Below are 23,842 nucleotides of genomic sequence, written 5' to 3'. Positions count from 1 at the left end.
CATCATAGGTATACCTCAACTATGAGAGACACAATGGGGAAAAAAATCCAGAAAATCACATTGTCTGATTTTTAAAGAATTTATTTGCAAATCATGGTGGAAAATAAGTATTTGGTCAATATCAAAAGTTCATCTCAATACTTTGTTATATATCCTTCATTGGCAATGACAGAGGTCAAACGTTTTTTGTAAGTCTTCACAAGGTTTTCACACACTGTTGCCGGTATTTTGGCCCATTCCTCCATGCAGATCTCCTCTAGAGCAGTGATGTTTTGGGGCTGTGGCTGGGCAACACGGACTTTCAACTCCCTCCAAAGGTTTTCCATGGGGTTGAGATCTGGAGACTGGCTAGGCCACTCCAGGACCTGAAATGCTTATTACGAAGCCACTCCTTTGTTGCCCGGGCGGTGTGTTTGGCATCATTGTCATGCTGAAAGACCCAGCCACATTTCATCTTCAATGCCCTTGCTGATGGAAGGAGGTGTTCCAATGCCCTTGCTGATGGAAGGAGGTGTTCACTCAAAATCTCACGATACATGGCCCCATTCATTCTTTCTTTTATATGGATCAGTCGTCCTGGTGCCTTTGCAGAAAAACAGCCCCAACGCATGATGTTTCCACCCCCATGCTTCACAGCAGGTATGGTGTTCTTTGGATGCAACTCAGCATTCTCTCTCCTCCAAACACGACGAGTTGAGTTTAGACCAAAACATTCTACTTTGGTTTCATCTGACCATATGACATTCTCCCAGTCCTCTTCTGGATCATCCAAATGCTCTCTAGCAAACTTCAGACGGGCCCGGACGTGTACTGGCTTAAGCAGGGAGACACGTGTGGCACTGCAGGATTTGAGTCCCTGGCGGCATAGTGTGTTACTGATGGTAGCCTTTGTTACTTTGGTCCCAGCTCTCTGCAGGTCATTCCCTAGGTCCCCCCGTGTGGTTCTGGGATTTTTGCTCACCGTTCTTGTGATCATTTTGACCCCACGGGGTGAGATCTTGCGTGGAGCCCCAGATCGAGGGAGATTATCAGTGGTCTTGTATGTCTTCCATTTTCTAATTATTGCTTCCACAGTTGATTTCTTCACACCAAGCTGCTTGCCTATTGCAGATTCCGTCTTCCCAGCCTGGTGCAGGTCTACAATTTTGTTTCTGGTGTCCTTCAACAGCTCTTTCGTCTTGGCCATAGTGGAGTTTGGAATGTGACTCTTTGAGGTCGTGGACAGGTGTCTTTTATACTGATAACAAGGTCAAACAGGTGCCATTAATACAGGTAACGAGTGGAGGACAGAGGAGCCTCTTAAAGAAGTAGTTACAGGTCTGTGAGAGCCAGACATCTTGCTTGTTTGTAGGTGACCAAATACTTATTTCCCACCATGATTTGCAAATTTGTTGTTGTTGTTTAGTCGTTAAGTCGTGTCCGACTCTCCGTGACCCCATGAACCATACTGCGCCAGGCCTTCCGGTCCTTCACTGCCTCCCTGAGTTTGCTCACTTTCATGCTCATTGCTTCAGTGATGCTATCTAACCATCTCATCCTCTGCCGTCCTCTTCTCCTTTTGCCTTCAATCTTTCCCAGCATCAGGGTCTTTTCCAAAGAGTCCTCTCTTCGCATTAGGTGACCAAAGTATCTGAGCTTGAGCTTCATTATTGATCCTTCCAATGAGCAATCAGGGTTGATTTCCTTTAAGATTGACTGGTTTGACCTCCTAGCAGTCCAGGGGACTCTCAAGAGTCTTCTCCAGCACCACAGTTCAAAGGCATCAATTCTTCGGCGCTCCGCCTTCTTTATGGTCCAGCTCTCACAGCCATACATTACTACTGGAAAAACCATAGCTTTGACTATGCGGATCTTTGTCGGCAAGGTGACGTCTCTGCTTTTTAATATGCTATCTAGGCTTGCCATAGCTTTCCTCCCAAGGAGCAAGCGTCTTTTAATTTCATGGCTGCAGTCTCCATCTGCGGTGATCTTGGAGCCCAAATAAATGAAGTCTGTTACTGCTTCCATTTCTACCCCTTCTATTTGCCAGGAATTGATGGGTCCAGATGCCATGATCTTAGTTTTTTTAATGTTGAGTTTCAAACCAGCTTTCGCACTCTCCTCTTTCACCCTCATCAAGAGGCTCTTTAGTTCTTCTTCACTTTCTGCCATTAGGGTGGTATCGTCTGCATATCTGAGGTGGTTGATGATTCTCCCTGCAATCTTAATTCCGGCTTGTGATTCTTCCAGCCTGGCATTTCTCATGATGTACTCTGCATATAGGTTAAATAAGCAGGGTGACAGTATACAGCCTTGTCGTACACCTTTCCCTATTTTGAACCAATCGGTTGTTCCGTGACTGGTTCTAACTGTTGCTTCTTGGCCTGCATACAGATTTCTCAGGAGACAGGTAAGGTGGTCTGGTACTCCCATCTCTTTAAGAATTTGCCACAGTTTGTTGTGATCCACACAATCAAAGGCTTTTGCATAGTCAATGAAGCAGAAGTAGATATTTTTCTGGAACTCTCGTGCTTTCTCCATGATCCAGCGAATGTTGGCGATTTGATCTCTAGTTCCTCTGCCTCTTCGAAACCCAGCTTGTACATCCGGTAGTTCTCGGTTCATGTATTGCTGAAGCCTAGCTTGTAGGATTTTGAGCATAACCTTGCTAGCATGTGAAATGAGTGCAATTGTGCGATAGTTTGAGCATTCTTTGGCATTGCCCTTCTTTGGATTTGGAACGTAAACTGACCTTTTCCAATCCCGTGGCCACTGTTGCGTTTTCCAAACTTGCTGGCATATTGAGTGCAGCACTTTAACACCATCGTCTTTTAGTATTTTAAATAACTCAGCTGGAATACTGTCATCTCCACTAGCTTTGTTGTTAGCAATGCTTCCTAAGGCCCACTTGACTTCACTCTCTAGGATGTCTGGCTCAAGGTCAGCGATCACACCAGCGTGGACATCAGGGACATTAAGATCTTTCTTGTATAGTTCTTCTGTGTATTCTTGCCACCTCTTCTTAATCTCTTCTGCTTCTGTTAGGTCCCTGCCTTTTTTGTCCTTTATCATGCCCATCTTTGCACTAAACGTTCCTTTCATATCTCCAATTTTCTTGTAGAGATCTCTAGTCTTCCCCATTCTATTGTTTTCCTCAATTTCTTTGCATTGTTCATTTAAGAAGGCTTTCTTATCTCTCCTTGCTATTCTCTGGAAATCTGCATTCAGTTGCTTATATCTTTCCCTTTCACCCTTGCTTTTCGCATTCCTTCTTTCGACAGCTATTTGTAAAGCCTCATCAGACAGCCATTTTGCTTTCTTGCATTTCTTTTTCTTTGGGATGGTTTTAGTTGCTGCCTCCTGTACAATGTTACGGACCTCCGTCCATAGTTCTTCAGGCACTCTGTCTACCAAATCTAATCCTCTAAATCTATTCATCACCTTCACTGTGTACTCACAAGGAATATGATCTAAGTCATACCTGAGTGGTCTAGTGGTTTTCCCTACATTCTTCAATTTAAGCCTAAATTTTGCAGTAAGAAGCTCATGATCTGAGCCACAGTCAGCTCCTGGTCTTGTTTTTGCTGTCTGTATAGAGCTTCTCCATCTTTGGCTGCAAAGTATGTAATCAATCTGGTTTCGGTATTGACCATCTGGTGATGTCCATGTGTAGAGTCGTCTCTTGTGTTGTTGGAAAAGAGTGTTTGCTATGACTAGCTTGTTCTCTTGACAGAACTCTATTAGCCTTTGCCCTGCTTCATTTTGTACTCCAAGGCCAAACTTGCCTGTTATTCCGATTACTCCTTGACTTCCTACTTTAGCATTCCAATCCCCTATGATGAAAAGGACATCTTTTTTAGGTGCTAGTTCTAGAAGATGTTGTAGGTCTTCATAGAAGCGGTCAACCTCAGCTTCTTCAGCATCAGTGGTTGGGGCATAGACTTGGATGACTGTGATATTGAATGGTTTGCCTTGGATACGCACTGAGATCATTCTGTCGTTTTTGAGGTTGTACCCCATTACTGCCTTTCCCACTCTCTTATTGACTATGATTGCAACTCCATTTCTTCTAAGGGTTTCTTGCCCACAGTAGTAGATATAATGGTCACCCGAATTAAATTCACCCATTCCCGTCCATTTCAGTTCGCTGATTCCCAAGAAGTCGATGTTCAGTCTTGTCATCTCATGCTTGACCACATCCAGCTTGCCTTGGTTCATAGATCTTACATTCCAGGTACCTATACAATATTGTTCTTTGCAGCATCGGACCTTCTTTTCGCTTCCAGATACATCCACAGCTGAACGTCCTTTCGGCTTTGGCCCAGCCGCTTCACTCTTTCTGGAGCTACTTGGAAATGCCCTCCGCTCTTCCCCAGTAGCATATTGGACACCTTCCGACCTGAGGGGCTCATCTTCCGGCGTCATATCTTTTAGCCTTTTAACATTGTCCATGGGGTTTTCTTGGCAAGGATACTGGAGTGGGTTGCCATTTCCTTCTCCAGTGGACCACATTTTGTCAGAACTCTCTGTCATGACCTGTCCGTCTTGGGTGGCCCTGCACGGTATAGCTCATGGCTTCACTGAGTTACGCAAGCCCCTTCGCCACGACAAGGCAGTGATCCATGAAGGGGATTTGCAAATAAATTCTTTAAAAATCAGACAATGTGATTTTCTGGATTTTTCCCCCCATTTTGTCTCTCATAGTTGAGGTATACCTATGATGAAAATTACAGGCCTCTCTCATCTTTTTAAGTGGGAGAACTTGCACAATTGGTGGCTGACTAAATACTTTTTTGCCCCACTGTAGATGCATTCCAAATACCTTTTCCAATCTTTAATTTTGGCATGATTTATATTTTGTTCTGTGATCAGTTTTGGGGGCAGGAAAGGGAATAAGTCAATCACTTTATGCAGCAGACACCACGGTTGTGCGCTGTTTTCCTAAGAAGCCATGTGAAAAGTTTTACTGCAAAGACACCGGATGGCAGGTGATTCCTGAGCATGTTCTAGTAGCACTCCGGAGACAGGAAAAAGAGGGCCTCGTTGCACGCAGCTGGTAGTTTCCGGAACTGAAGTAGCTCTCTTAACAAAACCACTCAAGGGCTGCACTTTTAAGATAAGCTAATGATGCCAGGGAATTGGAAGAAAATAGATCTAACTATTACTCCCCAATTTAAAAAGCGCAAGGCTTCCTGGGGTTGGAACTCAGACCAGAACCTGCCTTGAGTTCCCGTCCTGGCACGTGCAGTGAGGGGTAAAAAAATGCCCCTGGGCATATGCAAAGTACAGCTGCCTCTGCCTTGAGTAAATAAGAACTAAGAAGGGGGGCGGGGGAAGTGGAGGAAGAAAAGAATAATTTCTCTAAAGCAGAGTCCTCATTAACCGAGGCCGCAAATAAATCTGTTCGCCTGAATCCCCCACTCCGAACTTCTTCGTTAACTCGAAACACAAGCCTACTTTCGCTTCTCCTCCTCCTCCCACCGGGCATTTCCAACCCCCCGCCCTCGTTAGCTCGACTAGGCGGGGCTGTGATTTCCGCGGGCCGAGGCAGCCGGCGCCGCCTTGCTGGAGGAACCGGGGCGCGATGGAGCCGGGCTCGTTCTTGCTGGAGGCGGCGAACTGGAGCACGATCGCGGCGTGCTTCATACTCAAGCTGCCCCAGGGAGCCGCCTTGCTGGCCGCCAGATCCGCCCGCGGGGTCAGCCTGGAAAGTTTAGTGCTGGAGCTCGGCGGGTAAGGCGCTTCTCCGCCAAGCTCTCCGGCAGCGGCAGCGGCAGCGGCAGCGGCAGCTTCCGCGCTCTTCCTCCCGCCCGGTCTTTGGGAAGGGGAAGACGGGCGGGCGTTTGTTCCTGGCCAGCCACGGAGGAGTCCCTTCCGCGGGGCTGCTTCTCTTCCCAGCGAGCCCGCTTGGAGGCTGCGGCTGTTTCTGCTGCTGTTTCTGCTGCGTGGCGATGCCGGGCATCTGAGGAACCCGGCCCGCGCGCAGCGCTCCCCCCAGATGGCGCCACCTTCGGGCGCGGATTCTGCCCAGGGGAGGAGGGTGGCTAGCCCTGCCGCCGTTTTCGAAAAGGAGACCCGGGCGGCGGGCCTGGGACCCGAGGCCTCCCTCGGCGCCGCATCTGCCGCTTTTCCCTTCCCTCTCTGGCCGCTTCCCTTTCCTTTCATCTTCCCACAGGCGCTGCTTCTGTTCTGCTCTCCCCGGACGCCACGCGAAGCCAGGCTGGCCTGGCCTTTTTCCCGTCTTTCTTGACGTCCAAGGGGCAGGAGGGAGGAGAAGCCGGCAAGATAGCCCTTCAGGTGGATTTTAAGGAAAAGAGGGGGGCTCCCCCAACCGTGCCTGATGGTGAACTTGAAGACTCTTCTCCTAGTTCAGTCCTCAGTTGCACCCCTGAAAGGAAGCACATACAGAGCCTAAGTTGGGCCAGAGCTCAATTCTGGAGCTGTTCTTAAGATAAATGAAACAAAAGATTGCATCATGGCTGCATTTCCCTTAGTAGCCTTTTCCTATCTGAGATGGTTGAGGTTCCAGGCCAAAGCACTGTGAACTCCAACTTTAAGAACTCTTAAAGAACACTGAAGTTCTTAGAAACAAGTGCCATGCCTTTTCTTTCGAACTAGACTTTTACAGCTTTTCCCAGCCTGGTGCTCTTCAGGTGTGTCAACCGCTTTTTCATTCCTCTGGGCTGAGTAAGGTTGCTTTTCCGACTGTTGACCTGGCCCTTGCGATTCGTAAGCTGTATGCCCGGAAACACACAATAAGAATAATAAAGCATGGGGACTCTAAGAGCAGGCTGTAAAAGTTACTCTCTTTCTCTGCTGTTGCACTTCATGGATAGGTGTGCTAAGCTTCCCCTGGGGAAGTGAGAGTGACATTTTGTTGGGGCAGTTGTTGAGTGTGGGGGCAGTTCTGCAGTTTCTGAATACCTTGTTACCATCTGTAAATGAGCCATATACCTGTCCATAAAAAAGCAGGGTGGGTTCTCTAGGCAGGCAGGTAGGTGTGGCCAGAGAGCCGGTTCCTTTCACTAACAATAAAATGTTGTTCTGTCTTCTTGCACTTTTCCTTTATTTCCTGCAGTTTTATAAAAATGTAGCTACAAACCTGTGAGTCAGTGACTCTGAGGGACTGGCATTTAAACTTCTCCAAAACGAAAGAAAGCCAAGTTTCCTGGGTGCTGCTGTGCCACAGCGAGTCAGAGAAGCTTTTAACTTTTTGTATGCCACTTGGTTTGGGGAAAGTTGACTCCTTACACTGATTTAACCAAGGAAAGCCTGTTTCAGTCTCAAGTCATTTTTTGTGTTCTCCTCCTTCCACTCAGAGGATGTGCTTTACCAGCTCAGCCAGGGCCCTCCTTTTTCATCTCCAGGTGGTTGGTAGATTAGTTTAGTCTCCCTCGGCCTATGCCCGCCAGATACCTTGCATTGTGTCTTCCATAATTCTCAGCCAGCGTTATTATTGGCCTTGCTGGTTGGAAGTTCTGGGAATTCTCTGTAGATCCAGAGGGCGCTGGGTTAGAGAAGGCTGAACCACTGCCTTTCATTTGCAAAGGACACCTTTGCCTTGTCCTCAGTGTTCCACGACTGCCCTACTCTTGCCATCCATGTCTTTTGCACTGACATCTGCAGCAGGGAACCCTACATGTGAGCTAGAACCTGCCGCAGTTGGAGTTTCAGATGCTGTCCAAGGCTTGCTGGTTATGCTTGCCTGCTGCAAACACCCGTATGCAGTGCATGGTTGAGGAAAGCAGGAAAGTTATGTGGTGAAGATACCCATACTGAGATGCAAAGCGGACAAAGGTGTTTTGGGTCCAGTGTGAGCAGTCTTGTCCTCACTGGCAGCTCTTTAAAAGAGCCACCTCTTCTGGTCTCACATATGAACTTTGCAACTCAGGAAAGCACATTTGAGTTTTCTAAGGTGGGGGTGACTCCGTAAGGTCCGCCTGACCTTCTGAACTCAAACAGGTATTTTCCTGAGCCCATGTTGGCTCTTGTGCAAACTCAGCAGAAGGTGCAGCTTCTTTAAGTAGCTGCCAATGGGTACAGCAAGGGTGCCTTACAGGATGGGAGGTACTTTTTCCTACTTCAGGTCCAAGTTCTGCATGCCTCTGGTATGCACTATTGGGAGCAAGATTAGCAAAATGGCTTTTCTTCCTTTAAATTACATGGGACAGCCTCCTCTCGGGACTCTACTCCTCCAGCATGTTTGCTGGGAATTCTAGGAATTGAACTTCCTGGAATTCTGGAGTGGATCAGGGAGTGAAGTTTGAGGAAGAGCTTCTTCTAGAATTAACATGGAATGGGGTCCTGATGAAGATTCCAGAATTTGGCTTTGAAAAGTTTCTTGAACAGAGGTATTCTGTATTTACTAGCATTAAAATGGGCAGGATAACTCTTGAGGAACTCATGCCACAAAAAAGATCCTGTTTATGTTTTATTTTCAGTATTTCCTGAGTTGAAATTTTAAACAAGCATTCCCTTGTAAACGTTGTATTTGTTGCTGCTTACAAGCAGACAAGAGTATATGAACTTTAAATGGCTTTCTATTCACATAGGAATAATATTTGACTGTTGTAATGTTGAGGTTTTCCTCTTTTTTTGTTGCCATGCTGTCCATGACTGATTGTGAGTGAAAGCGTTTTGGTAGATTCAGCAGATTGGATGGCTCAGATTCTGGGGCTATGGGTCACATGCACCCTTAATCCGTCAAATAAAGTAGGTTTTCCTTGCCAAGTTTTAAAGTAGAGAATAACATTAAAAGCACAATAGGCAATATCTTAAGCATAGCTTGCAATGACTGGCTGTCTGAATATCTACATAGAACTAGATTTTTTTCTGTTTGCTGAAATTTATATCTATAACTCTTTAAAATGATCTGCTGCAAAACTTGTAGTTTAATGCAGGTAGTCCTCATTTAGTGACCAAAATTGGGACCGGCAGCTTGGTCGTTAAGCAAAGCAACCACTAAATCACCCAGCAGCAGCCACTCCAAACCCTTGATGCGCTTGCACCATGCCGTGCCAGCCCCTCGTGCACCCTCTTCCACCTGGCAGCAGCCACTTACCTACCTACTGGCTTCCTTGCAAACCGCCTGGGACTTGCAACTTCCTGCTGGTTTCCCCACTGATTTGGTTGTTGGAAGACAGCAAGAAGTTGCGAGAAGGTCCTTGCTTAACGACCTGTGAACCTCACTTAACGATGACAACAGGGTTCTGCCAGGATTACTATCGCTAAGCAATAGGGTCACATGACGGCGTGCTTTATGACCACATCATTTAGTGACAGAAATTCCAGTCCCAATTATATCAACCTGTAGTGCTTGTAGTGTCTGTCTCCGGACTTGGCCTTCCTTTGAAGGATGCTTCTACAAGTAGGCAAATTTGCTGAGTCGTTGCCGCTGGGTGCCAATTTCGCTAATATGTTCTTACTGGCTGTGGAAGACAAAAGAAGCATAAATAGGGAAGAGTTCTCATTAGAATAAAGGGCTAGGGGGAATGACAGAAACTTTCCCATTCACGGGCCACTTTCTCCTTCAGAATCAAAAGGAAGTCAGGTGTGAGGCAAGGAATCCTTGACTGCAAACCTTGGCCATGTTTGGGGAGTGAGGGGCATGAGGGAACGTGCTCATTCCCCCTCACCATTCAGTCATCTGTCGCCCTTCGTTCATTGGAAAGCAGTGGAGGAGCCAGCTGGATTTGCACAGAGTTCTGTAAAACCTGGGAGGTTCCTTCAAGAGGTGGAGGACTCCACCCCAGTCTGTGCATCTGCCTGCCCTTCATATGAGTCTAATCCCCCGAAGCTTTGAATGCTGGAGTAGGAGTGCTGAATGGGTTCTGTTTGCAGCTGTGATCAGAACTGGAAATGGGCCTTGCCTGTGCAGACTTAACTATGCATTTTTACCTGCAGACAAAAATTGTGTATTTTCTGAGAAGGCTGACTTTAAGTTTATTATTGACAATCCCTTCTTTTTGAAAGCAGCAATAAGAAAAATTAATTTTGTAAAAACCTAATCAAGGCAGCATTGATTTACTTACCTGTGTGTTCTGAGATGATGATGATGATGATATAGCTTTATGAGAGTTGACTTTGAATCCTGTGATTATGAATGATTCTGTGTGGGTGACATAAGAATCTACATAAGACACGGGAATTCCTGTCATAATCTAGAGCCTGCCAAAGGGTGGCGGGGTAAGCATCTATCACAATGTCCTATGCTCCTAGTTACAAACTAATTCAGAGTTGCGTGGTCCCCTATCTGCCCTTTGAGGTGGATCAGGTCATAAAATGGGAATCACTAGGAATCTTGGCATGTACTTTAGTGTGGCGAAGGCATTGTAACAGAATCTTGAAAGCCTGTTAAAAATTATTTCTACTTCCACTTATCTCTAACCCATTCTCGGTGGAGTTGTTCTGAGTTTCTTTCTCACACTTTCTACTTTCCCAGGACTCAAATATCTTTTCTGTATTGGTTCGACATTGCTATTCCCTTCTCTGAGTCAAATCCACATTCCCACTCTTTCAAAGGGTTCTGTATGCAGAAGCTTATTTCTAAGAACAGACCTCCCCTTACTGAAGAACTTGTTTCAAGTTTGTGACTACACTTTGCCTTTGTGCTGTTCCTGAAACCCAAGATTAGGTAGGGCTGAAACTTCTTTCATTTGGGGAGCTTCAGAGGCAAAAGGGACTTTAAGGTACTCAATTTACTGTGTAAAACACCCCAGAATGTCACTTCTTCCAAAGGACACCTGGGAGCTACCAATTTGGAGGGAGTAGGGGGAAGGAACCACATGATGCTTTGGAGGAGGGGGAAGGTTCAGGAGTTTGTCTTCTACTAGCTTAGGCATTGTGCTATTTGTTTGAAAGCTATTGAATCTATTTCCAAGTTTAAAATGGATTTATCTGGCTTGTTTCACTTTAAGGTATGGAATTGCTAATAAGTATCCTTCCCTCCCCTCTCCAGTTCTGATCCGTTTCGTAGTCATGACGGCTCTTAACATTTGGGTCATAGCTACTATATTGGAATACCGGAAGGCTAAGAAGTTTGACTAAGATGGAGATCCTGCCTATTTTAAATGACATGGACTAAAATGAAAACGGAACCAGTACCAAAATGTCAGCTTGTTTCAACAAACCGACCAACGTTCCATTAAGTGGGAGGTGGTGTTTACATACTGTACATATACCTAAAAATTCAGAACTAACTCTTCAGATGTATTGGGATATTTATACTTGCTGTTTGTAAAAATAACTCGCTAGGTTACTTAGGAAGTGTTTCAGAGGTATATTTTGTATCAGCAGATTGCATAACAGACTTCCCCTGGCTGTCCTCCTTTCCCCCCCATCCCCTGATCATATCTAAAGCATATTGGGGGGATCTATTTTGTGGCAGAAACGTTCCTCTTACAGAAAGAGTGGAATTTCATTTCAGAGCTATCCCTCTTTGTGTGTGTGTGTGTGTGTGTGTGTGTGTGTGTACATGCACTTTTCTATTGATTGAATTACCAGTTTTTCAGAACTACATTTCTGGCAAGTCTCATCACATATGCAGTTGCATCTCTATTACCCCCAAATCGGTGGCTTTCTCATTAAGGTGAAATTTATTCAATAAAGATAAATTATCCTGTGAGGATTTGGGGTTCCTTATGAGACAGATGCTTAATAGGAAGCCTAAATAGACTAGTTATTTCTACGCCAGCTATTCAGTTATACTCAAGACTTTACAAATTGCAGTAGGCTTTCATTTTGTGGAACCTTAATCTGTATCTCTTTCTCTAATCTCCTCATGCTAAGTGGCTCTCTAAATCTTCATCTTAAAAAAAGGCCTGTGTACTTTATTTAGTTAAGGGTATTTCAAAACAGTTTCAACTACAGAAAAACTATTCTTTTACTTCAGGTCCTGCACCTTAAAAGTGTTAAACTTGATTCTCTGTTTGGGTTTGTGAATCAGTATATACTCTACATTTTCTGAACAGGATTTGTATCACTATTATTTTGAGTAACTCTTAAAACTGTAACAATGCCAAAATTATAGCTTTGGATCCAAATATAAACAAATACATTAAAGTTGAACATCAGCAATATTTCAGCAGTTCTGTGTAGTTGATTTAGTGCCCCAGACTTCAAGAAGTATACATGTTTCATCATCACTTAATTCTGAAAGTTATTTCAGCAATAAAGAATGGTGGCATTTCCAAACATATTAGTAAACCTAAAAATGTATGCATTTATCCCTGGAATTAGGTATGCAACTTTATACAATTAAACTTCATTGATCAAATAAAGTGTTTTTGTTTAATTTTAAACGCAGTAGCATAATTATCTTTCCAAAGGTTCTTTAGCTCTTTTGAATAATTGTGCATCTCACATGAGAATAAAAAGATATATGTATGTGACCTCCTCTTCCCATGTGGGAAACTCTCAGCAGAGAAATTAAGCACTTAAGTTTGTCTTGGTGAAGGACTTTTTGTCAAAATTAGAGATGCAACAGCTTTTGCTACTATGGGGGTGGGGCAAGCTGCATTTTGTTTAGCCTGGTTTCTCATAGGATTTTTGTGAGGATTAAAAGGGAAAAGGATCTATGTGCATTCCATCGGCGATGACTTAAAAGGTTAAATGTTTTGAATCATGGCGCTATGTAAATTAATGTAATTTATGTATGTGTATGTGCGCCTTCGAGTCAGTGTTGGCTCCTGGCAACTACCTGGACTAGTCCCTGCAGTTTTCTTGGCCAGGTTTTTCGGAAGTGGTTTGCCATTGTCTCTGTCCTTTCCTAGGGCTGAAAGAGAGGGACTGGCCCAAGGTCACCCAGCTGGCTTCATGCCCAAGGTGGGACTAGAACTCACAATCTCCCCATTTCTAAACCACTACGTCAAACTGGCTGTCAGCTTATGGGTACATGTATGTGATTCTGTGAATGTGCTCATTACTTGAAGGAGCCAGGACAGGATGCCTGAATACTACTGAGCAGAGCATGAAGAGAAGGTCCACAGTTTAAGGATGTGCAGTTCTAATTATAGGGCAGACTATTATTATCAGGTGGCTTTGTGTTCAAATGTAGAACTGATTCCTCTCAAATTTAGGAGAAAGCCCCTTTGTCACTTACCTATTTTGCTGTTGCCATTTTCCCCAGTACAGCACTAGGGAGGTACTGCACCTGTAAGGAAAGGAAGCCAGGGTCCAACAGGCAAGACTTCGCCAAATTACTATGACCAAAACCACAGCAACAAATCCTACACTTACTGAAGTCCTATTAAATCTGCCATCAGTTTGGTCAGATTAAGGTAATACAGATAGTCCTTGTTTAGCAATCACAATTGGGACTGGTAGCTCTGTCATTAAGCAAGGCAGTTGCTAAGGGTGAAATCACATGACTGTGACTGCTTTCCTTTTCTCAACTCCCCCACCCTTTGGAATGCTGCTTCCGACACTGGGATAATTAGCAAGAAGGGAATTGTTTGCATTTACCTTCATTGGAGAGGAAGGGATTACATGAGAGTAGGGAATACACATTGAAAGGAATGCGGTGGTTCTGTGAGCTGTGAGCACGCTATGCAAACACCCTGATGTATTCTCCATGGTGTAATCCCTTCCTTTCTCTCTGGTCTGGCGGTGGGGGTGGAATAAAAATGGGTCAGGCCCAGAAGAGATTGTCTACAGAATTGCATGTTTTCTTCCCCCTCCTCACATAAACTCAGGGAAGGGATCATGAGAGCGAGCGCACAATGGGAATACACCAGCTGTTTGCATGGTGCACTCATGCCATCACGCTCCTTTGGATGTGTATTCCCTGTTGTTTGCCTACTTTTTTTTTTATTAACTTTTATTGAAAGTTTGACAACATAAAAACTAAGAAACTAATAGAGAAGAACCAAAAAGAAGAAGAAAAAAGTGCAGAAAAGAATAAAAAGAAATAGAAGCTTCCAATTTCCTTTTCAGCAAACATAAGTGCAATTACAAAAATTGTAAGACTGCTGCAAAACATGTAAAATTGGGTGCGGTCACATGATGCCTTTCTTAATGACTGCCCGGCTTAACAATGAATTTTCCAGTCCCTATTGTGGTAGCTAAGCGAGGGCTACCTGTATAATAGTCTTGCTGCAGTTATCGTATATAAAAACAAAGTTCTGTGACTTTTTTCCTAGTTGCCTGTACATTAGTTCTAAAAGAAAAGTCTCTGGCTTCATTTGTACTTTAACCTTTAAAATCTTCTGAATACATATGTATTTGTATCCAAAATTGTTTAGCTTTTTTACAAGTCCACCAAGCATGATAAAATGTCCCTTCATGTTATTCCCATTTCCAGCAAAGATTTCCCTTTATACATTCTAGACAATTTATCTGGTGACAAATACCAACGATGCATCATTTTATAAAAATTCTCTTTAAGGCTAGAACATAATGTCAGTTTCAATCCTTTCAACCACATATTTTCCCATTGACCCATTTGTATATTATAGCCAACACTTTTAGCCCATGTTATCATACATTCTTTCACTTGTTCTTCTGTCTCATATTTCAGCAAAAGCTTATACATTTTAGCAATATTTATTTTATTTTATATAATTTAATAAATTTAATAATTTGATTTAATTTATACATTTTAGCATAACATGTTCATCATTAGTACATCATTCTATTTCAATTCTGTCTTTTTTCAAAACCATAAAGTCTTTTATCCACTTTACATTTTTCCGTTAATCGCACATAAGAGAACCATTGACAAGAATATTCTTCTGTTATCAAAACTTCTCTTGATTTCATTTTACAATCTCCTTGAGAGAATTCTAGTACATCACAATAAGTTAACCATTTATATTTACTTATCATTTCTCATGTATAAAATGCTTCTTGTGCTGAAAGCCACAAAGGTGTTTTCAGGCAGAGTATAAATTTGTATTTATTCCATACTCTAAGACTAGCCTGCCTAACATAATGAGTTTTGAGGTCTACATTTACCTTATCGTACCATAGATATTCATTCCATCCGAATCTCAAATCGTGACCTTCCAAGTCCAATAACCTTCTATTTCTTAACAACACTCACGCTTTCATCCAAACCAAACACCAGGCAGCAAAATATAGTTTCAAATCTGGTAAGCCCAATCCTCCTCTTTCCTTCGCATCTTGTAGTACCTTGTATTTAACTCATGGGTTTTTTTTCCCCTTGCCACACAAATTTAGATATATCCTTCTGCCATTGTTGAAATGGTACGTCAGTTGTCGTAACAGGTATTGTCTGAAACAAACTTAACATTGCCCAGCAGTGACAATTGTAGTTTATCCCATCTTAACATATCTTTTTTAACTTCATTCCACATCTTAACATATTTATTTTGGAATAACATACAATTCATATTTGTCATAATTATACCCAAATATTTTACCTTCTTCTCAAGCTTAAAACTCATTTTATTCATCAGTTTTATTTGATCTTGTAGATTCATATTTTTTGTTAACATCTTGACCTGTTTATTAATCTTAAAAACTGCTAGTGACCCAAATTCTTTTAGTTTACTCATCAAAAGTTCAATTCCTTTTAAAGGGTCTGCCAAACCAAAACCAAATCATCCACAAAAGCTCTTAACTTGTACAAATTTTTTGTAGATCTCTATTTAATATTTCAAGAACTAAAATAAAAGAGGAGACAGTGGGCAGCCTTGTCTAGTACCTTTTTGTATCACACACGGTTTGGTTAAATCTCCATTAATAATCATTTTTGCAGTCCATGAAGTATAAATCAATTTCACCTATTTTATAAAGTTCTCTCCAAAATTCATATCTTCCAAAATCTTAAACAAAAAGTCCTGTTCATATGATCAAAAGCCTTCTCTGCATCTAAGAAAAATCAATGCAGCTTGTTTTTCATTATCTTGTTCCAGATATTCCAGGATATCCCACACAGTTCCAACATTATCTTTCAACTGCCTTTTAGGTAAAAACCCATATTGATTTTCATGAATAAATTGTTGCAAAATTATTTTCAGTCTTCCAACTAAAATGTAAACAGCTTATAATCATTGTTCAATAATGATATTTGTCTATTATTTCTGACTGAAATCAAATCTTGTCCTTCTTTAGGTGTTATTGTTATATTAGCCTCTTTCCAGGTCTCTGGCATCTTTCCTCTCTGTAAAATAGGATTTATTGTGTTTTGTAAAGGTTGTAAAAGTTCATCCTCAAAACATTTACAGAACAGACTCAATAGTCCATCTGGTCTGGACACTTTTCCTGGTTTACTCTTTTTGATTGTTTCTGAAACTTCCCTTATCATTATAGGTCAATTCATAATTTGTCTTTGTCTTTCTGTAATCTTTGGTAAATTTTGTTTTCCAAGACATTCATCTATTTTCTCTAATGGAATATCATGTCCTTTATACAAATTAGAATAATATTGATAAAATGTTTTTTGTAACATTATCTGTTAGTATGGTATCTCCCTCCTGTAGTTTCAGTATAATTTTCTTCTCTCTTTCTCTTTGCAATTTATAAGCCAACCATTTCCCTGGTTTATTCGTAAATTCAAAATTTCTTTGCTTTGCATAATTTAATTTCCATTTCTCTTATTGTTAACAAAGATAACTGTTGCTGTAGAATCTTAATTTGTTGGAAGATAATTGTATTCTCTAGGGATTTTCTTAATTCTTTTTATTTCATCCAAAGCATTTTGTATTTTCCCTTGCCTCTTCTTAAGTTCAGAATTATATTGCATCAGGTGACCTCTAATAAAGGCTTTACTTGCACCCCAAACCATTCTCAAATCAGTACCTTTATTTAAATTATTTTCAAAAAATTATTTTAACTTTTTACAGTCCTTGACAATTTTATCTTTCTATAACAAAGCTTCATTTAATCTCCATCTGAAAGAATGAATCTTTTTATAAACCAGACTCAGGATTATGGTCTGAAAAAGTCTTTGGTAAAATCTCTGTCTTAGAAATTTTAGTAATCAAATCTCTTGAAATCCAAATCATATCTATTCTTGAAAATGGTCTATGTTTTTATGAAAAATAAGTATACTCTCTTGAACTATCATTCTTCTGTCTCCATACATCAACTAACCCTAAATTGTCCATCAAATTTTTTAAAAAATTGGCAATTTACCCTGAGTAATTTTCTTGGAAGTCCTGTCCAGTTGGAGAGAAACCACTCCATTCCAATCTCCCATGAAACACCAGCTTTCCTAAGAAAAATCTATCAATCTCTCCATAAGTTGTTTGTAAAAAGTCACGTTATCTTCATTTGGGGCATAAAGTCCTAGGACCATTGTTTTAACTCCATATAGTATAACTTCTACTCCAACAAATCTACCATGTTCATCAGTTAATACAAGTTGTGCGTTCAACTGAGGATTAATATACAAAACAATTCCATTTCTCTTTTTGATACCTGCTGAAATCAATTCTTCACCCAAAGATCTTTTTTTCTGATATGAGTCTCTTATAAGCAAATATCTTACTTTATTTTTTCCAAATGATGATTTTTTTTCTTTTTTGAGGAGCATTTGCTTCATTTATATTCTATGTTATACATTTGTAATCCATAGTCAGTTCAAAAATGTAGAAAAGTCCAAACCTGTAGCACCTAATTCAGTGTCATCTTTTTCCAGTTCCCATTGGACCTGTTGAGCCTGTGAAGTTCCTTCTGGGATTTTCATCTCCTCCAATTCTCTGTATCTTTCTAAAAAATCTCTCACCTTCTTAACAGAATTAAGTCTGAATCTTTGCTGTTTGAAAGTGAAAATCACTCCTTCCAATTTGTCCCATCGAAACGGGATCTTTTTCTGTTTTAAATTTTCATCCAAAAAGGAACTCCTTTCTATTATGCAAAATTGTGATGGGAATCTCTTTCAAAACAATTATATCGGTATTATCCATTTTTAATCTCATATTAAAATGCTGCTGCAAGACTTGATCCCTTGTCTTCTTTCTAACAAAATGGACCAAGACATCTCTAGGAACATTTCTCAAACTAGCAAATCTGGAATTTATTCTATAAATCTTACCATTCCTGTTTCCATATCTTCCTCATCCAGATCCCAAAAATTTGCCAAAACATTAATAAGCCTCTAATATTTTTATCTGGAACTTCTGGAATAGCTCTAAATCTCAAGCAGAACTCTTTCTCAATTCCAGTAAAGGTAAATTATCCAATTCTCTTTCCAACTCTCTGTCTTGGACCTCAGACGTACCCTCCATTCTATTATTAATTTGTTTTACATCTCCAGATATTTTTTCAATGCCTCCTTTCATCTTAATTTTACAAATCTTTCATCCATTCATTTCTTAAAATCATCCATTTTTCCCCCCAGAAAGTTGCTTCCGGTGGGGAATGGCGACCTGATGCTCTGTGGCTCTCCAAAGCACAGAGAGCCGCTACAGCTGAGAACGCCGGCTGGGAAGTGGTTTCTGGCCAGCTTTTATCTCCCTGGATCAAAGGGAGATTGTAAGATTAACCACGTGTGTTCAGGACAGGAGTTCCTTCTGATGAAACTACAGAAATGGAAAAAATGTGGCACCTAGATCAAGAGTTGAGCTTCTGGGAACCCTGGACTTTTATCTACGCTCCTAACTGCAGTGGAGCCGTTACGGACATTTATAGCTTTGTTTTCCCCATCTCTTAACCACTTTAAGAAGCAATTAATTACAGATGAAGAGAGATTTCCTTTTGCAGCAAAGACAAGACTCCTTGTGGTGAGTTAAACCTCCTTTTGAGATTATCAAAAATACATGAGAGACTTTGATTTAAAGATTCAAGACTTATTGGCAAAAAGCTTAATTAAGATAAGATCTAATAAAGTTTTTTAAATGGCTAAGGGGACAGTCTCTATTTCTTATTTTTCTGTTTTTATTTTTACTATTTTTTGCTTTTGACAAAAGTGCTTTGATATAATTCTTCACTAAACCGGTTAAAGGGAATAGACCCACATGGAAATGTTTGCTAATTATCTTTAAAGACTGCATATAACTGGCGGATTTGGCATAACAAAAGATAAGGTAAATTTAGACTGCGATGTTTGGTTACTATGGAAACGTCTGCTCTGGCTGAAGTGAAAGTGGCTGAAATAAGATAATAAGGGGAAGGAGAGAGGTTGTGACTTTTTTGCTTTGGGACTTCGCTTTTTGATTAAAAATGACTACTAGAAAAATGGCCAGAGAAGGCAGAAGAGGTTTGTTAGAACCACCTGCAATTACTCAAGATGTACTTCAGAAAACTTTTGAAAAAATGGTAGATAAATATGATCAGATGTGCCTGCTTACTGACTTGTAATCCCTTCCTTCACTTTCTGAGGGGGAAAAAAAAGAAAAACAAGTCAGGCACAGGATGTGTACTAACTGTAATGGTGATCACATGGCTGAGGGATGCTGTGAAGGTTGTAAATGCAGGCATTGATCATAGAGTTATTTTTTCAGCACTGTTGTAACTCTGAACGATCACTGAATGAGGCAGTTGGTACGTGAGATCTACCTGTACAGTTGATGCTACTTTACCAAAAAATCTGAAAATACACATCATCTCCATCTGCAGAATTTCACCCATCCATCTCAGGTAGATCGCTGGCTCATACTGAATTTAGAAATTATATCCTAGTGCTTGAATCTGATCACTGAACCTTAGATCGGATTGTTAAATTTCAAATGGCAGAACTAAAACGTGGTCTTGTGAAACAAGAGAACTGGTCCTGGGTGAAGCTTTAAAGAGAGAAGTCTTAATCCCTTATCACAGATTATTCAGTTTCACATTAACTGATGTGGTGAACCTTCCCAGGGTGGTTTCCATGGCTCAGGTCTACGTATGAACTACAGCGTTACGCTTGGTACGGCAAAGCAAGGTTTAAAAATGATTGCGCATGTGAGAGTTCAACCTATGTTCAGTTTCAAAATGCTAGCAATGGATATGTTATGCAGACAGCAAGGACCAATCCCGTATCTTTATTTTTTATGGATTTTTTGGTCATTTGATTTTTGAGAGCTGCCAGAGTCCTTGAGAGTTGGGCGGCATACAGGTTTAATATATAATAATTATTGTTATATGAATTATATGAATTAAGATCTAAACCCCATTGAATTAGTTTCCAACAAGTGTGCACGTGATGAGCAAAATATATTTTTCTTATCTTGAAACTAATGGGACATTTTTCTGACAGCAAAACTCATGCAGAATCCCCTTCATACAAATCTTGATAAGAAACTCATCCTCTTGGATGAAGAGGAAATCATGCTTGGGCTTCTTTCTAAAAGCAAAGTTCTGATCTGTGTTTAAAATCCTAAAAGGCACTAAATAAAATTACTTTTTTCTAATAGGTTTCCACATAACTATGTAAGAGCCAACTGAATCTATACAATGACAGTTTCAAGTACAGTGCTGTTATTCATATACTTTTTTTTAAAAAAAATCAACTTGCTAACATCAATATCTTACTCAAATAGTTTATTTAAAAAATATATATTTCTTCCAATTCAGATCATCTCACAAATAACAATTTATAATATATGTATGCCATCAGTGAATTGAAACAAGGTTTATTGTATACATGTTTAAACAGTTTTATATGCAAAATATGCATTTTTTAAAATATTTTGTTGTACACTTCCTGTTCAGAGCAAGCACACAAAACAATATTCTTTCCCTGTGTCATGAAGTTGTAAAAATTAACCAAGATAATGGTATATTTAAATGTGCAAATGGTGATATGCACTTTTAGACCAATTTATAGGTATACGATCTTCAATCACAGTGTATTAGTGGAAACAGGCATGTTATTGGTCCAAGCCAATTGAAATCTCTTGTGCGTGATCTACTGAAGCGAACTCCTAACAAGGGGGGCAAGAATGAGAGACGATCTCAGCCTCTGATAAGCTCAGACGTAACTGCGTATGACTGTGCATGAGCCCTGCTAAAAGCCAGTGAGAAATACATAGGAGTCCTGCTTGGTGAATTCTACACCCATTCCAATGGGGATATCAAATAAGTCCTGGTCCTCTCCTTTTAAATACCCAATTCCTGTTACTGAAACAAAAACAAAATCTAGTGAAATGTATCAGTCCCTTCGTTCAAATAATCAATTCTGCATCCCATTAGCCTACTATCATACAACACGTGTGCATATCTATGCATACATTAAAAAAAAAACCCAAAGTGAAGGCTCCAATCTTTCTTTCTTTCTTTCTTTCTTTCTTTCTTTCTTTCTTTCTTTCTTTCTTTCTTTCTTTCTTTCTTTCTTTCTTTCTTTCTTTCTTTCTTTCTTTCTTTCTTTCTTTCTTTCTTTCTTTCTTTCTTTCTTTCTTTCTTTCTTTCTTTCTTTCCTTTCATTGTGTTTAAACGTTCTAGCATCCAGTAGTTGTATACAAAACATGCATTTGTGGGATAAATTATGGACATGGCATGAACGAGTTTACAAATTATATTCTGTACAAAATAAAAAAAATAGATTAAGTGCCTCATGGTCTTTTCCTTCCATAAGTTCTCAAACACACACAAATGAAATTATTTTCCTGTTCCTAAAGCTATGTGCTTAGAGAATAGGACTGAAAGGTTTAAAATACATGTACAGTATTTTTCAGTTATTGTAAAATTCCTTTGACATTGTGCGATGAAAATGTAAAAATAGGTATAGGTATTTTTCCAGAAATAAAACACACAGCTAGGATAGTATGCCAAAAAGAAAAAGAAAAAAAAAGGCAAAATAGCACTTAGTAAAGAGAATACAAAATCAGTGACTAATACTGAGGATTGTACGAAGGACTGATTTCAAAATACCTATGCATGAAAGTTACATATATAGTAGTTCTAATACTACCAGTTCATTGCTTCTGGAAGCAATGTTTAGCTGATCCCTCCTCCCCTTTCAAACCTATTAGATACACATCCAGATAGACTGACACTTTGGTATAAACTATTACGTGTAAACATAGTGCACTATATTATTCTTCAAGAAAGCAAAATTGCATTTTAAGAGCTGGTAAACCTCGGCATTCTTTTATCTCTTAAATATCAAGAATGAGCATAAACGTTAAGGGAACAAAATTAATTTAAGGCATTCACAACTGATCAAACAAGACTTGAGACTGCTTGTTAGGTAATAACTGAGTACATACCTGGGATTTTTCATTATATTTAACTGCTGAGTGCAGACATGCTGAATAAACAAGTATGAATTATATAAATGTCAACATTATGGCTTTATACAAGTGCATAGTTTCAACTGTATTAATGGAATATGAATAATACCATTTTATAAAAATAAAATGGAAAAAATTAAAAAACACTTTTGCAGCATTACAATACAATGTATTTATGTACACACCAAAATACATACAACACACAGTATAATGGTCACTTTTTTAGATGCAGTCTTCATCAATGTGGTATGACCCTCCCACCCGTTGCTTTCTTTTGGCAAAGTTGCTGGTAGCGTTTCTCTACAAAAAGCTGAATAAGGATAGATTCTTCATGACTCTCCATGCTTTTAATCCCTGTTGTGAGTCTTTCCAAGAGAGATGTTGTGGAACGGAGCTTCAAAAGAATCTTCGTAATACAGGTAGTCCTTGAGTTACAACTGCAATTGGGACCAGGATTGCTGTCGCTAAGCGATGTGGTCTTAAAGTGCAACATCATGTGATCACATTACTTAGCGATGGCAATCTAGGCAGTCCTGGTTCTCCATGGGGTCTTAAACGGGAAGCACAGGGAATCCCAGGTAAGGAGCATGGGGGGGTGCAGGGGAGTGGGGAAGGCCTTGGGAGGCCCAGCGCAGACCACACATGAGTCAGGCGAGGGGGCGCTTGGTGTGACGCAAGCTCAGAAAGGCCAGGGAATGAGGGTGCGGAGTGCATGCGATCACAGAGAGGCTGGGGAAAGAGGGTGTGGGGTGTGTGTGCAATTGCAGGGAGGCTGGGGAAGGAGGGCATAGGTTGCATGTATGTGTGCGCGCGCATGCATGTTTGCAATCTGTAGGGAGGCTGCGGAAAGACGGTGCTGCGTGTGCATGTGTGATCACAGGGAGGCCGTGGAAAGGGGCACAGGGGTGCATGCCTGTGCATGGCCTCCCTGCGATCCCACAGAGGCATGGGAGGAAAGAGGGTGTGGGGGGGTGCATGTATGAGAGTTTCCTCATCAAGCACACACCCAGCACCCTCATTCCCCCGCCTTTCTGAGCTTGCGCCGCACTGAGCACTCCCTCCCCCAACTCCTGTGTTGCCTGCACCAGGGCCCTCAGGGCCTCTCCCACCCCCCGCGGCACCTTCACGCTCTATATCTGGGACTCCCTCTGCTTCCCCCTTAACAACCTGTGCGTCTTGGGTTACGATGACAACTGGGACTGTCTGGATTGCCACAGCTGGGACTGCCTGGATTGCCATCGCTAAGCAATGTGGTCACATAATGTTGCGTTTTACGACCGCATCACTTTGCAAGGGCAATCCTGGTGCCAGTTGCAGTCGTAACTCAAGGACAACCTGTACAATGTTTCTGTCTTATTTCAGTGGGATGAAGATCACCATGAAGAGTCAACTGCATTCACAGAAGGCAGTTAGCTGAGAAAAGAAAAGACCTCAGTCAGTTTAAACATAGTAGATTCAACTTCATAGTCTGTGGGCTCTAAAGGAAATACCAAGCCAGAAGCAATGGGCAGTGAGGAAATGCTGGATCTCTCAACCAGTCTGGTTCACATCAGCAAAGCAAAAAGTTCTCTATCCTCTTTGTATATGTATTTATCTTAAGCAGCCATTCACTTCTTTCCTTTCAGATACACAACATCTTGTTTGTGGGAGACCACTCACTCTCATTTCAAACTGATTTTCACAACCCACTTTGTTATTAGAGGGAAGAGAATAACAAAAGTTGTTCCAGGATCGGGATTACACTATTG

General features: G+C 41.0%; 1 protein-coding gene and 1 long non-coding RNA gene across 6 annotated transcripts in view; one reads left to right on the top strand and one right to left on the bottom strand.

Moving 5' to 3' along the window:
* Positions 1–4,923: 4,923 nt before the first annotated feature.
* On the top strand, positions 4,924–21,484 carry LOC148217009 (uncharacterized). The gene is made up of 2 exons (XR_015795275.1): positions 4,924–5,712; positions 6,155–21,484. It is a non-coding gene; the product is annotated as an uncharacterized LOC148217009 (long non-coding RNA).
* ROCK2 (Rho associated coiled-coil containing protein kinase 2) overlaps positions 20,389–23,842 on the bottom strand; it is a 99,319-nt gene continuing 95,865 nt past the window's right edge. For all 5 annotated transcript variants that reach the window (XM_088136055.1, XM_088136043.1, XM_088136048.1 and 2 more), the window contains one exon: positions 20,389–23,507. In XM_088136055.1, coding sequence (XP_087992181.1) covers positions 23,504–23,507 — 4 coding nt within the window. In that variant the 3' untranslated portion in view covers positions 20,389–23,503. The remainder of the gene's footprint in view (positions 23,508–23,842) is intronic.

This window comes from Python bivittatus, unplaced genomic scaffold, assembly GCF_059951505.1.
Source record: "Python bivittatus isolate LINGU-HERP-01145 unplaced genomic scaffold, Pbiv_v1 ctg000020_np1212, whole genome shotgun sequence".
NCBI lineage: Eukaryota > Metazoa > Chordata > Lepidosauria > Squamata > Pythonidae > Python > Python bivittatus.
The sequence above is the reverse complement of the archived record's forward strand: the minus strand, read 5'-3'. Positions and strand labels throughout refer to the sequence as shown.